A 14,958-nucleotide genomic window follows, 5' to 3' on the forward strand; every position below is an offset into this window, starting at 1 on the left:
AGTTTTGAGAGAAGCCTGTAATGTCAGAAAAATTCTACTAAAAATAAACATATAATAATCATAGGTGTGTTTACCAGTCTCCTCAGTAGTGCCCTCCTCCAGTCTAACTGTATTTATTGTGAGAGACGTAGGCATCCCAGCACCACCTGGCCCATTTTGTACTGTTGCAGGTACAGCATTCCTGGCAGGTGGGTCTTTGTGGTGAAATTCATTTTCAGGTATCATGAAAGGCTTCCTACTTTTCAACTGTCCAGAATAGCTGCAAGTCGCACAGATTGTTAAATATGCACAAACAAAGCAAAACATGGGTTGAATCTTAAATGTGGATCTAATCTAACAGTTCATCTGTTATTTATTTCACAGTTTTTCCTATCTGATATGCAGTTTCTTCCCCCTATATTGATGAGCTCAAAAGAAAAAGAAAAACAAACAAACCCACTAGACACAGAAGCAGCCCTACTTCCACACTCTTTTCCTCACCACCACACACACACCCCTGGCCAAACACACAGAACAAACTAACTGCTGACAAAACTTCAAACTGTTAGGGCAACCTGAACTGCCCCTCAGGCATATGAGGATGATTCCACATTCACCACAGGAAGATGTAACATGTAACTAAGCATTTTAGAATCATATGCACTTTCAGTATCTAACCAGTCTTGCAGCAATAGCCCTTGGCTTTCTTCCTTTTACTATCCCTCCTATCTCCTTGCTGCTATATTATTTCTCTAAAAATTAAGCTATGCTCCTGTGAGTAGAAATCTTTACTATTTTAAGGGTTTTACTAGAGTCTTGTAAAGGAAATTAGTGATCATCCAGCACAAAATGAATGTTTTCATTCACACTGCCAGCACCGAGATGCAGGATAGCGAAATCTTCTGTGATAAGGTAAAAATCAAATGTTAGGACTGTAACAGTTCCGAGTCTTTAGATGCCTTTCATGATCCACTTTTAACCACTTTCTTAAATAAGTTGTTGTTACCCCATAGCCAATGCATATAGATCAGGTCTCTTCTCTTTCTCTTCCTGACATATCTTGTGTACTCTTCTTTCCAAGGCTTGACCCAGGTTCAGCACTTTTGGATACCATGGAAGGATTTTGGTCAGCACAATCAAGATGTTTCTGATATGTGTATATTCACCTGTTTCCAGACAGTGCACAGAAGCCTAAAACATAAATTAAATCTAATGAAGTTGGGTTTTTTTAAAAACATTTAAAAAAAAAGTTTTTTGGCATCTCTATTTACCTTAGTTAATTTATAGTGCCATTTGTGTACCACGTGTCTAAAATTCTCATAATCCAACTGATCAGCCTTATTTCCACCATCAAATCCAGTTGCTCGCAATATAGTTAGGAAACCTGGATAGTTGCCACATTCCTACATGCACATCAACAAATAGGAAAAAATTATTTTTCGGGAAACAAAATTGGTAATTCTAAACTCTAAAGAATGAGAAACAACCACACTTTACAAAACTCCATTTTTTTAAGCTAATTTATATTGAAATTTTAGTTGTTAGTGAGAGAAAAGATTATTCATAATTTAACTAGCTGGTGCAATGAGTATTAAGAGAGTTTCCATATGCTCACTAAATTATCTTCAAGGTAAGCTATGTGAAAATCAGAAATGGACAGGGTTTTTTTTAGTAAATATATTTTTTAACACCATACAAAATTACCTCTACCAAAACAACACGAATTATAGTAAAATACAAGTCAATTTTATGATTATACCATCAGAAAAATCCAATTGCACTGTTTTTAAATGGAACAGTTTCACTAAACCCATTTTTACTGGGCTGGATTCCACAAATGGTTAGTACATATTCTAATGAGCAAACTAATTTTATTAATTTCCTATACCTTTTCATATATGACTCTATCACTGTGCCATCTGGTCACAGTCTCCAGCATACAGCATAAAAACCTGCCATATCTACTGGCTTCATTTTCTGTGCAACTTGCAACCGTATATATAATATCAGAGAAAACCTGTGAATAGAGGAAGAAAACAGTATTATGACCTTAGTGAATTACAAGAACAAAAAAAAAAAAAATCTAACAAAAATTATAAATTTCTCTCATCTAAACCCCATTAAGCTGGTTTCTAAATACAACACAGACTGCTTACAAAATCTTTTTTGTTTCCCAAGTGCTGGTCCTTCACACTTAGCCCAGAATCCAAGCATACAGCTGCTGCTGACACTGTTTGATAGTTCAAGTGTCTTCACTGACATAAGTGTTTTATTTTCAAATTCATAGTGATTAGAGCTGGTAGAAGTAAACACCCAGGCAAGCAGATGCAAAAAGGCGGTTTTTTCCTGGCCCACGCAGGTCCCTTAGATAGGGTCACCTGAGTAGAAATGCTCTTTGCCCACATGAAATCAGAGCAGATGCAGTAACTCCAACAAGCTCACTGCCTGAACCACTATTTGCCAGGGTCAGAAGGGTCCCAAGGATGTTGCTGGTGTGGGACAAGAATAAGAAAATTGATTCCACACCAGAAGGGAGCACAAAGCTAAAATAGGAGGATGAGAGCAGGCCACAGAAATGCAGATTACTTAAAGGTTACAAAACCTGAAAACAACTCCTATGGCAGCTAATGACTTTGCTCAGAAACGCCAGACTCACTAGGGTAAAACACCAACAACATTTTTTGAAAATAAACCCCTGAAGCTTTAAGAAAACTTTGATCAGAAGACCTGAAGTACAAAAGTGAACTTCTGATTGTCACAGGATCTTGTTTACCTCTTTTGGGAGGCAGGGGAGACACTAGTTTGGGATGAAATTACACACACAGAGTTGTGTGTTTAACTACTTACTCGGTCATAGCAGAGAAGTGTGGAGAAATTGGGTGTTTTCTGCTGATGTACCAGTTCAACGAAGTGAGCACAGTACACTGCATCAATGGCCGAAAAAATGCAGCGAGGAAATATACACAACTGTAAAAATTTGGTGATAGTCTCATTTTTGGTAGATTCTTCGAAAAACAAAAGTCGAGAGGGGAAAAAAGAAAACAAAAATTAAGTAAATTAATGGTTTATCATTCAACTACCCTCTTCCCAAGAAGTTCAGTATGACAGATCCATACTCTGGTGTTTGATTTCAAACATATCTTTGGCATTGATCAGAAAAAGTCAATGTAAGTGCAACTGTTTGAGGGTGGGGACAGAACAGCAGGGTGGATGCAGCAAATCTTTATTTCTTATTGGCAAAAGTCTTCTTCCACACAATGGGGCTAAAAACAGGTTCTGGGAAAGCTTCAGTAAACTTCTCTACCTGCTCAAATTGTGCACATCAGCAAAGCAAACACCACCCGTTATTTCCCTAGAACACTTTCTTTTATCTTCCTACATGGGGCTGACTTTTTCTTTGGTTTCCTTCAAAACTGAAGAACATGTTGTCTCTATAGAATCCATTAATAATCATTTTTCAAATTAAACAAACACATAGAGGAATTTAAAGAAGAACAGCCCTCAATAAGCCACCACCCCAATACACAGACATTTTGTGAAAGTTTCATTCTACCACTGAGTAAAAGACCACACTGTATCAAGTTCAAGAGTCACCTGTTTCTGTATGACCAACCACAGGTTGGCAAACTCATCAGCCTAACACATACCCAAACTGGTCCCTTGGCAACAAGGAGCATAAAAACAAGCCGAGAAGAATGTACACCACGAAAGCAAGATCAAAGAAAAGTACAGAACTAAAGACTTCAAGTGGATGCCTTCAAAGGAAGAACAGTCATGATCCTCACAAGGGCCACTGGTGGTTCTGCACAGGCCTCAAGTCATAATACCCAAGGTTTACTTGCTTCAATTTTGCGATGCTCATGGAATAAAGCTTGCTCAAGAAAGGACTGTCAAAACTTTATGTTGACTTTGTGTAATTTTAGTATCTACACGTCAAAGGTTATAACTAACATTTGTTACCTAAAAAAAAGGGAAAAAAAAAATCTATCAAGGGAATCAGTTCATAGGACAATCGAGTGTGTGTTGCGTCAAAAGTGCACAAACAAAGCAAGTGAACAGCCAGTCAGAACAGGAGGTCTTCAATTGCTAAAGCTACCAGGCTAGTCTGCCAAAAATCAACTTATTCTCAAGGGTATAAACACTCTATCAAAAAGTTTGTAGACAGGAAGCCAGTCTTCAAAATTAAATTAAATATCAAGAATTTTAAAAATAATAATAAACCCCACTATTACAGTGGATGTGCTGTTCTAGTTCCTCATGTGGTACAATTACAGATTATTTATTTTAATGGGCAAATGGCTGAAGTAGTACACTTGCCTCTGGATACAATGCTGGGAAACTTCCTTCAGCTGAAGCCCAAGTACAAGAGCCAACAATAAGCTATTCCCAGTATCCCACAAAGAGTTACATGTACATATATGCAAACTATTTTCTACACACTTCTGAGTGCTTCTTTAAGTAGACAAATTTACCAAGTCACCTCTAGACCAAGTTTTAATCAGGCAGTAATTTTTCAACCAGTAATTTCTTGTAGTTCATTTGCTACAGTACATTAAATATTTATAGGGAACAGTGTTTCTTCATTAAACCAGTCGGATGGATCTTACATGAGTTGGATAACAAAACTTTTCCACTGGATTATGCTAGGCTTCTTGGGACAGACGAACTACTACTTCCAGTTACAAACTCAAAGTTCATCCAGAGAAGAAAACTGACCAGAGAAAAACATTTCAGATTAACCACACCAGCAGAGTTCACAAGCAACATGAAACATTACAGATATTTTGTAGGAGAAAAGACTTGATTCTGGTTGCTGCATATCTGCTCTATGAAATATGTGCATGCTGTTTCACTGCATGGGGCTGTTAGGCTGGCACAACACTTATCTTGTCATTGGAACAGAGTTTATGCCACCACCCAAACCCTGGCATATTGCTCCTAATCACAAGACTCAAACAAAGATAACTCAAACGAATCCTTGAGACTTCACATACCTATTTTTTGTCCTGTAGCAATTATACAAACTTAGCAGCATTCTAACTGCAGTTAGCAAGTACAAGCCAGCTTACAATTACAAGCTTCCACTGAATTGGTCAATCTCTAACTTAGTTTCTAAATTAGGGCAAAATTCAAAAGGTCTTGACATCACAAGAAACAAAAAACTTCTCTATGAAAACCAACTACTCAGCATTTGCAAAGACACATTACATTCTAAATAAAAATTTACCTTGCTATAACAGACCTCAACATAGAAAGAATCAAATTTTCAAATCAACATTAAGAGTATTAGTGCAAGGAAGTTCCTGAGACAGTAACAACTACAAAAATATCCACACCATTTCCCTTAGACACACTTACTTGCCAGAAGCCAGTTATCTTTCTCTAGTTTCAGTCTCTGTAGAACCCTCTGCACATGCTCCAACTGCTTCTTCTCCTCTTCAAGGAGCTTGTCCTGCAGAGCTGTGCAACGTTCTTTTTCTTTTTTCTTTTTATTTGGAGGCTATAAAATGTCAGCATAACTCATTTAGTATTATAACTAAACTTTCTATAGACAGAGCAATAAGTTCCTGGTAATACTAAAGAATACTTGAAAAACTTGCACTCAAAAATGTTCTGCTCTAATAACCAACTGATTTTATGAACACTGGCTATAGTTAAGACAAGAGTGAACAGACAAGGCATATATACAGGTGTCAAGACTTGCTTTCTGAAACTGATTTTCCAGTAATTTTCACTTAGTGAAGTCACTAGTAATTTCAACATGAGAATTATGAAGTAAAGTCAACCCAAATTATGTTAATGTGGCAAACCAGAATGGATGAACCAGGTGACAAAACTTCCCAGATCTAAACAAGCTTAATATAATACTTCATGAAAAGAAACCCTTTCAAGGCTAGAAAGCTTAAACTGGTCCACAAAATTATATTAACATACCATTTCCTGATTGTCATCAATGGCTTTCATCTGGACTTTAAGTTTATTGACTTCTCTGTCATAGCTGCTGTGTGGCACAGCAAGGTCATACATTGTTAAAGACCAGAATGTAGCATAAAACTGAGGGCTGATGTCATCCCAGACTTTAGGGAGGTGCAGAGAAATCACAGCTTCGTGAACAGGAGCCATCACCAACTCACATGATGTAATGTATTTGTGAACTTTGTGCTGCTGTTTATTTCCCTTCTCAGCTTTTTTTAGTTCATCATACTTTGACTGTGGATAAAAAATAAAAGAAATAAGAAACTAATCTATATACACAAAAATTAAATTTAATAATCTAATTTAGCTTTTCTCTATAACTTTTCTATACAACATTTACTTGTGAAATATCAGTACATAAAGCAATGAATAACCTCCTACAGAACATTAGTCTTCATCCTCATTGGATGGATTTGTCTTTCTTCACTGATGCTGCTACACATTGTTACAGTAACACATTATGCTACACCAAGTAAAAACTGCTCTCTATATTGAACTTTTTAGATGCAAAACAAATTCATTTCTGACACTTCCCGAGATAGCACACCCTTTGGCAGCTGCAACACTTTCCTCCACAGAAAAAAATCCATCTAAAACACTTGCAGAAGAACTCACTCCTTTGAGAGAACAGGGAGGGAGAATTCCTACTGATAACACAAGACATCCAAAGAGGTGACTTCATTAGCTATGACTCCTGCCAGTTGTATGGAAGTTGACACACGGGCCATATTTTCTAAGAATATTAAGGACAACCTGTTCCAGCCCACAGCTTCTATTTCTAATTCTACTAATAAAACTTTGCAAGTTTGATTTAGCAAACAAACTTTATCTGGAACCTCCCACATGTACTGGCAACAGGTACCAGAGCAGCACTACGAGCAGACAAATGGAAGAGTTGTACTCACTGAAATGTGGTGTGCATACATGGGTCTCGAGAGGAAAAATGCAGCATCATGAGGTGTGTGAAACTCATTACAGAGAACATCAATAGAAGGCACTCGCTTAATGTAATCCTCTGTGCTTAGATTGGATGCTAAAAACCCACCAAATTGTACCAGGGTGTCATGGCACTACAAAAGTAAAAAATACAAGAAGTTAGCAAACATTATTATTCTGTTCAACAATTAAGTTAGGGAGAGCGTCAGAGTGTGCTTTTTTCCTTTTTGTTTCTTGTCAAAAATGCTAACACCAAATAGTAGAGAAAAAAATTTCTCATTGAGGAAGAACAATAAAATAATAACCCCCACCTAGAAAAGTCAGCAGAACTCAAGAGCATTCTATTCTACCAGAATGGAATGCAATTAGTTCCTACTGCCTAAGGCAACAACAGAATTATTTTTTTAAAAAAGGAAGTTTCACTACTAAAGTAAGATTAGGAAAACGCAATGGACACTTAAGAATTTTTTATGACAAAGGATGCTTTGTTTTTTTACTCAGAGGTCCCCTGTCAATATAATATACTTTTAATACACCCATATATTTTAATAGAGCAACCCTGCAATTAGTTTTTAAAATCCTATGTATTTGTATTTATTGTACTAGATTCTCATATGTAATTCTACAGATTGTTATTTATGTGCTGAATCCTCACATATTGTGCTTATACACTAGAAGTTAACAAAAAGAAGGGGATCTCATGAATACAGGTGTTTTTTACTTGCCTGATCATACAGTTTTCCCACCAGCTTCAGATGTTTTTCCCCTCCTTCTTGAAAGACGACACCATTTCTCTGTTGAGCCATAAGCAGGCACAGTGGGAGGGCAAGATCATGGTCCAATAATGCATCTTTTAATCTCTGAGATGATTTCTTTGTATTCCTGATTTGGCCAAAGTATCCACCCTGCACAGTACAGAAAAAATTACCCAAGCTGGAAAACAGTGCATCAGGAATGGAATCCATGTGAGCTGACTGCAGAAATACTGATGAATTAACAGCAACAGTTTCCTGTCCAGTAGTACAACACTCTGGATCCTGTACTGCAATGTATGTATAGAAGAATCAGAAATTAACCAGTCTTGCCTGTTTTAATCAGTTTTTGCTACTCCCCACAAGCAGGGCTGAGCCAGCAGGACTGCACCACATCCAAGCTCAGTGGCTGCTGGAATGCACACGTCTGTCATGGAACACTCTCTCCTGAATATGAGATGCTGTGATGCACAAGAACTAAGGTTCACATCTACACTGCCTTGGCTGCCTGTCTCAAGGCCTGTAAGCTCAAAAGAGGGGGCAACTCTGATAAAGCACACATCTTTCTCAGCTATGCTGTGAGAGTTCTTGAACCAGAGTCTTTAGAACCATCAACAAAAAGCAATAGTTATTATTAAATTTAACACAAACTCACCTCAGCTTTCAGTTGTTCTCCACCAGTCATGGCTTCCAACTGTTCCATCGTCATTTCTTCAGTAATTTCTATCCCTGCCATTTTCTGCACTACCTCTTTTAAAATAAGCAAATCAAAGCTGCAAAGAAAACAGAAAAGTGGAGTAAAAACAAGACAATTCGTTTAAGAGCCAGAAGTTATGACATTCAATATATATTACAAAGCAGCACCACAATACATGTCAAACAACATTTCCATTCTTTTTTCAAGAAACTGCTATGTCAAGCACAAGATTTCTTTATTGCAAGTAAAAGGCTAGTACTTAAAAGCAATGCAGTCATTCAACAGTTGGATTTCAGAACCCCTTCAGAACAACTTAGTTGTTTTTTAAGATGGTAGTGAATGTGGTGCTATTAAGGATAAGCAAATTAATCAAAGTTTATTGCTCCCTTTTGTTGCTTTCCATGTTTCAAACGGTACCTGTACAGTTATTTCATGAATAGGGAGTATTTTATATTTTGTTAAGAGCTCCTGGAATAGTACACAGTCTTAGAAATGTACTGGCAAAGTACGTCTGGAGAAGTTACTTGGAAACATGGAAAACATCTTATTTTTACTTGAAACACAGAATATATAAAATACTCCAATAAACACCCTGCCCAGAGACTAGGTTTTACATTCTGCTCTTAATTCCATAAGGACAATGACTTTTCCTCAACAGAAGTGTAGTAAATTGTATCCCAAATCACACAAAGCAGCAATGTTTTCCATTTAACTTCTGAAATTTGTGTGACTTACTTATAAAATCATTTACCTATGCCTACCAAAACAAAGTTTTATCTTTAAATAATTCATATGGCTTATATTTTTGTTTGCTGTTCCAACCATAAGTATGTTTTCTGTCTAGGAACTGTGCAATATCAGCATAAGCTCCAACACCTGAATATTGCAGTCCTATGAAACTGGCCATACCAGTAAATCCATTTTATTTTTATGATCCCAAGTACTACACAGTACTACACTGACGTTTTTTTCCCCAAAATACTTGCAGTTGTGATTTTGAGGAAAGACAATAAACATTACTTACCATTCCTCTGTAGCTCAATGTGATTGCCATCATCAGAACAAAATACAGGGACAGAGGAGTATATGAGACTGAATGTCTATGTTGCAGTGAAGGGGAAAAAACTACATTTCTCAACATAACTACCCTAAAATAACAGGCTGTGTTACCACCATTGGTAAGGTGCCTTTCAGTAACCATATGGGGATTTCTAATAGAAAAAAGTTGATACTCACCTATATGATAAAATTAAAATTAAATAAGTAAATGAAACAATAATACTAAGTGATGACAATGGAAAAACGAAAGGAAAAGTCAAATTGGAAACCTTGTTTTGAGTTATGATTGACAGTGACACATGAAGAAGCAATTCAACTACCACTAAATAAACTGGACAAAGTATTTCAATAATATTAAAATGTTAAGAGCCATCCCTGCAGAGAAGACATTATGAGAAAAGAAAAACAAACTATAACAGTCACACTGCTTTATATAATGGATACTTATTTTTTAAATAATGTACAATAATGTGTACGATGAAATTACACACTGGGAGGTTTTTTCCCCTGTCTGGTTAGGTGTTAAGAAAACTATTAAAATAAGTTAAAGATGAAAAAAAAAACTGCTTCAAGAATGTCACAGCTATCCAATTAGAAGAAAAGTAATGTACTAAGAGTGTATCATTCTTTCTTTCTGCTATTGAACCTTCCCAGTGCTATGAATGGAGTTTGCCACTGTTAGAGCAACAACTACATCGAGTGCCTGTGTATCAGCAAACACCTAAACACCACTTCATACGAACTGAGTTTACAAGGATCCATTGTGCAATACTTGCCTTTTGCCAGCCTTCAGCTGGTTGGCTACATACTGCAGGAGGCCTGCAAGTTCAATTGGGTATTTTCGGAAAACGGCACCACAAAAGCTTGCCAGGCCTAAAGCAAAGAGAAACAGCAATGACTACACCTGTTTATTAAATAAACATTAACAAACTGCATATGGCATCTTAGCAATACGTGCATTCTGTAATACAAAGGGGAAAAAATTCCTATTGATTAAACTTGACAGCTCTCCATTTTGTTAAAAATATTAGCCAGTAGGTACAAGTGAAATATTGATCATAATGATCAATGGCTGAATAGATCATGGGGGGGTGGACTATTTTAAACATTATTGTAATAAGTATTAAAAACATTATTGTAATAAATAAAACAAGAATACTAACTCTGCAGCCAGCTTGAGATTGTAGTGTCATCATGCTTCATTCTCTCCTTCTCAGGGTTTGCCAATGCTTCAATGATACAATCTTCAGTGGAGTTAAAGAAAGTATTTTTCTTCAACTTACAAGCACAAAAGTTACAGACTTGTTTTTCTGGCTTTTATAATATATAAACATGATATATAAGTACAGCAAGCACTAACATAATTATGGTTTTAAAAAAATAAAACCATTAAATAGTAACCTAAAAGCAGTATTTGCCTCACTATTTACAGGATCACTATGCCTACAAGAGTGAAAGTAGTAAAAACAAAGAATAATTTTCATAGTGTGAAAGAATTTATAGAGAGGGTTCCATAACCCACTACAAGAGCAAAGATACTTGCAGACTTCACTAAAATTTTCAGCAAAAAGCAGCAAGATGAGAAAACAGAGACAATATTTACTCACAGATAACAGATTTAATCTGGCTACAACTGCAGCTTTATCAATAAGTGATGAAGTAATTTATATCAAAGGATACATGCCAAGACATCATAGTTCAAGGAAGTGAGGTATTTCAGCGAATCAACAACCGGAGTTATCAAGTTATCATATTTTTGTATTTGTGATAAAATCTGCAAGTTACAACAGACATTCAGCTGAACAGGGACAGTATTCCTTATCTTTCACATAATAAAAGCATTTAACAATACTTGTCTTCAAAACCTACAGAAAACATGCTTAAAATTAATTTTTCAAAGGTCCTAAACAATTGTCAAAGTAAATAGGCAATCTCATTAATCTATCTAGTACCTTAAAGATATCAGTGAAATATGTCTCTAAAATGTAAAAACAATTCTGTATGATTTCTCTTTTCAATTCTAAGCAAATAAAATAATGAAAACCTTTTTTGTAATATTTCTTAAGAATACTAAACCTTAGCAGCAGGATTTCCTATATACAGTAATTAAAGACTATTCAAAAAAAAAAAAAAAAAAAACCAAAACAAAACAACAAAAAAAAAAAAAAAAACCACAAAACCATGAAGCTAGGTCATGAAAGACTACAAATAAACTGTATTAATCGATTTCTAGGATGTTCTCTTTGGTACATGACACACGTGTGTATATTGAAGCAGTAACTTCTTCAAGCACAATCTAAAAACAGGTAAATCCATAGTCTTAGGTCATATTTGTGAATGAGATGGAGGCCCATCAACATGTTTTTACACCTCTCCAGAACTCTGTAGCACCACGCAATCTTAAAAATCCTTCCCAACTTCATTAGGTGTATTTCAGACTTCAAAGCTTTAAGTTTTCTTCTAAATGACCCTGATCTTTCTCCACCCCACTCATAGACAACTGTCAGAGCAACTTAACCTGAATTTGCATTCTGCATAACCTGATTAGCAATCCCTGTACCTGAGACCCACCTCTGCTATCTCAAATTAAATTTTTTCTGCAGTTGGTTATTCAAGAGATGTTTCCACATTTAATATCTCACTAAGTATTATTAAGTCATATTTAGTATCTTACTGTGTGCACTACTAAAAAATTACTATATTTTAAAATTTGCATTAAAAGTAAAAAATAATAACGATAGAACTGCAGGCCCCTTCCTGAACTTCAGTTATCTGTTGTCAGGATGAAATGGCATTCAAATACATGTAACTACATACATAATCAAATAAAATTGTAGGATTGCTGTGGCTGAGCTTCCCAATTTGCCTTCCAGAGGGTTTCACATTTTCCTTAGTTAAACGCCTGTAAAAGAGGACATATTTTATTACAAAAGACAAGCTAGAAGAATATTAAAAGAACAGGTCAGTTTCAGTGAAGAAACATCTTTGTTAGTCTCAGACTAAACTCTCACTAGCAAATGTGTTTTCAAGACATCTCAGCATAGAAATGCTAATCTGCTGAAAACTGGAAATTGAGAAATCCTCCAAGATGCAGACAGTACAACCAGTCCAGCTGTCCCTCTATCACTATGGACCATATTGCAGCTTCCACTTCCAACATTTCAGAAGCCGTCAGTGAAACCTGTAGCACATGCACTGAACTACCATGTGATGCTATTAGTTGCTCCTGGAAATTTAACTTGGCCACAGATTAGTCATTTTTTGTTGGGTTCTCTTCATTGAAAAACAGTATTTCTTTCTTTGTGTTACAGTTCCATAGCATTTCCTACTGAGGATTTGAGCTCAATCTGAAACCTGAAGTTGACAGTAAATTATACACATAATGATCTTCAACAATTGACAGCGCTGCGGTTCACCTGCACAACTGAAATCCATTGTCCAGGGGAAGGGGGGAAAGGTTTATGGTGTGCAGCAAGTCAAAAGGGAATCAAAACTGCTGTTCCTAGTTTTCACAGCTCTGAGTACGAAGTCTTTTCTCCAGAAACAATTAGTGTCTTGTCTATATGGAAAGGTTCTGATTATCCACATTGTAACACCACACCATTTGCTTTTGGCAAATGGAGAACCTAATTCCCTGACGGTGACATCAAATGTGAGGTAAAACTGAAATTGCTGTGAGCCCTCACTTGAGGATGAGAATAAATCATTCTGTTCAACCTACTGCCATACATTCAAATCTACAGAGAGCATTACAAGATTCTTGACACTCTTTGGAGGAGAGGAAATTTTACTAGAGGAAATATGTAGCACTTGTGCGTTTCATAAGCAAAGCAATTTATCAAAAACCTTACCCATGGAAAAGGTTTTAAATCATTTAATGGGACATTTTTCAGAGATTATATACCGTTATTGGTGACAAATTAGTCTGTATCCTTGCTTATTTGATGGTTTTTAATCACAATACATTAAATATTTTATGAACAAGGACTATTTGGGAAATTACTAAGTCACTGGACAGGTTGTCAAGCTTTTTTTTCCTCCAGCTGGTGATATGCAGTACACTCTACTACAGTTTATAATTATTTATGGGAATAGACTACTTACTTCATTATGTATTTGGCTCGATCTATGGTTTGAGCTTTAACTTTCACAAGCAGTGGGTGACTATTGTATGTTTCATTCTTCCATTGCCCATAGAGACGGTACCTGGAAAAGTTACACAGGAAAAGGAATTTCAGAACTGACAATTCAGCAGCCCATTCCAAAGGATGGAAACAAATCATTCTACTCACCGGTACTGGTATGGAAAGGTTTTGAACATTCCCCATAATTCCTCAGACATGCATGCATTGCAGTCCATCAAGGAAAGAGATGGAAGCAAGACTTGATCAGTAATACTCAACAAACAGCTGAACAGTGTTTCCTGGGATAAAGACAAAACCCCAAGGTAACTATCAGGAAGTGCCTCAGAAGCAGTGTTATACATGCAGTGCACAGATGCACAAATGGGATATTTGATGAAAAAACAAGTACACCACAAGATTAAGACTTCCAAAACAAAAATCTAAATAGAACCTAGAAATATCTGCCATCATAAATTATTCAGTAAATAATTTACAGACTATAGATACTGTCAGTATTTTATCTACCTATATAAGATACTAGAACGAAGCTGCTGAAATCTTCAGTAGGTTGCACTCATTTTCCAATCAAGCGTACCATTAAAAATGGATACTGTATGGACTTGCATGAAGTGCAACCAAGGAGAAAATTCATTTTGGCAACTGCCTTCAGTGTATTAAGGTATTCCTCACCTTTACTTCAATTTTCAAAATTTCAGATAAAAACCTGAAAGCATTATACATGTTTGCAAGACACATTTCCAATTTCCATGTATTCAGTATCCTACCACCCTCAGCCTTTCTTAAACACTTCTCTTTTCCACTGAGCCGGTTTAGAATAACTATAGCAGCAATAAAAACAAGCAAAACAAAACACAAAACCCAGAAGGGATTTTCTCTGCAATGATTTAGGAAATCAGGATAAGTGAGAAAGAGGAGCAAATAACAATGAAAACTGCAGAAACTTCATATTGAAAATGCACTTGCTGATTTTAAAAACACACTTATTTTTGTACATTACATTTATACTAAACACTTGGATTTCATTGTGAACAATCTTGATAATAAATTAGAAAATTCTGAAGTAAATAAATTAAGCAATTAAAAAAGAAAATCATTGTACCAATGAACACCTCCCCTACTTCCAATTTGTCTTTTCTCTATGCTTTTCCCCACCATGAAGTGTATTTATAGCATAAATAACTGGAAGATTTCTAGCTGATTCCAGACAAATAAGAAGTAAAATGCATATTTGGTCACCATTACAATCTTGCATAAAAACACCTTCCTCCAAAACTCACCATTTTCTCTTTATCTTCCTGCTTGCTTCCATCAGACTGAAACTATAACAAAGACAACCACGTTAACTGTAGCACAGTTAATGTAACAGTTACAGCTTCAGAAAAGGGCTATCTCAGCAAAAGCATAAACCTGAAGG

General features: G+C 36.1%; 1 protein-coding gene across 6 annotated transcripts in view; it reads right to left on the reverse strand.

Moving 5' to 3' along the window:
- Nucleotides 1-14,958, reverse strand: part of THOC2 (THO complex subunit 2) — a 49,658-nt gene that overhangs the window by 12,338 nt on the left and 22,362 nt on the right. For all 6 annotated transcript variants that reach the window (XR_011004101.1, XR_011004102.1, XR_011004100.1 and 3 more), the window contains exons 13-29: nt 14,822-14,863; nt 13,692-13,822; nt 13,504-13,605; nt 12,217-12,301; nt 11,080-11,173; nt 10,563-10,643; nt 10,176-10,272; nt 8,299-8,416; nt 7,617-7,796; nt 6,861-7,025; nt 5,914-6,189; nt 5,338-5,479; nt 2,827-2,984; nt 1,868-1,996; nt 1,251-1,382; nt 986-1,170; nt 75-259 (exon numbers count right to left, since the gene is read on the reverse strand). Coding sequence is in view for 2 of the 6 variants with exons in the window: in XM_068204839.1 (XP_068060940.1) it covers nt 75-259; nt 986-1,170; nt 1,251-1,382; nt 1,868-1,996; nt 2,827-2,984; nt 5,338-5,479; nt 5,914-6,189; nt 6,861-7,025; nt 7,617-7,796; nt 8,299-8,416; nt 10,176-10,272; nt 10,563-10,643; nt 11,080-11,173; nt 12,217-12,301; nt 13,504-13,605; nt 13,692-13,822; nt 14,822-14,863 (2,302 nt within the window). In the remaining 4 variants the exon portion in view is untranslated. The remainder of the gene's footprint in view (nt 1-74; nt 260-985; nt 1,171-1,250; nt 1,383-1,867; nt 1,997-2,826; nt 2,985-5,337; nt 5,480-5,913; nt 6,190-6,860; nt 7,026-7,616; nt 7,797-8,298; nt 8,417-10,175; nt 10,273-10,562; nt 10,644-11,079; nt 11,174-12,216; nt 12,302-13,503; nt 13,606-13,691; nt 13,823-14,821; nt 14,864-14,958) is intronic.

This window comes from Anomalospiza imberbis, chromosome 14 (assembly GCF_031753505.1).
Source record: "Anomalospiza imberbis isolate Cuckoo-Finch-1a 21T00152 chromosome 14, ASM3175350v1, whole genome shotgun sequence".
In the NCBI taxonomy this organism is placed as follows: domain Eukaryota; kingdom Metazoa; phylum Chordata; class Aves; order Passeriformes; family Viduidae; genus Anomalospiza; species Anomalospiza imberbis.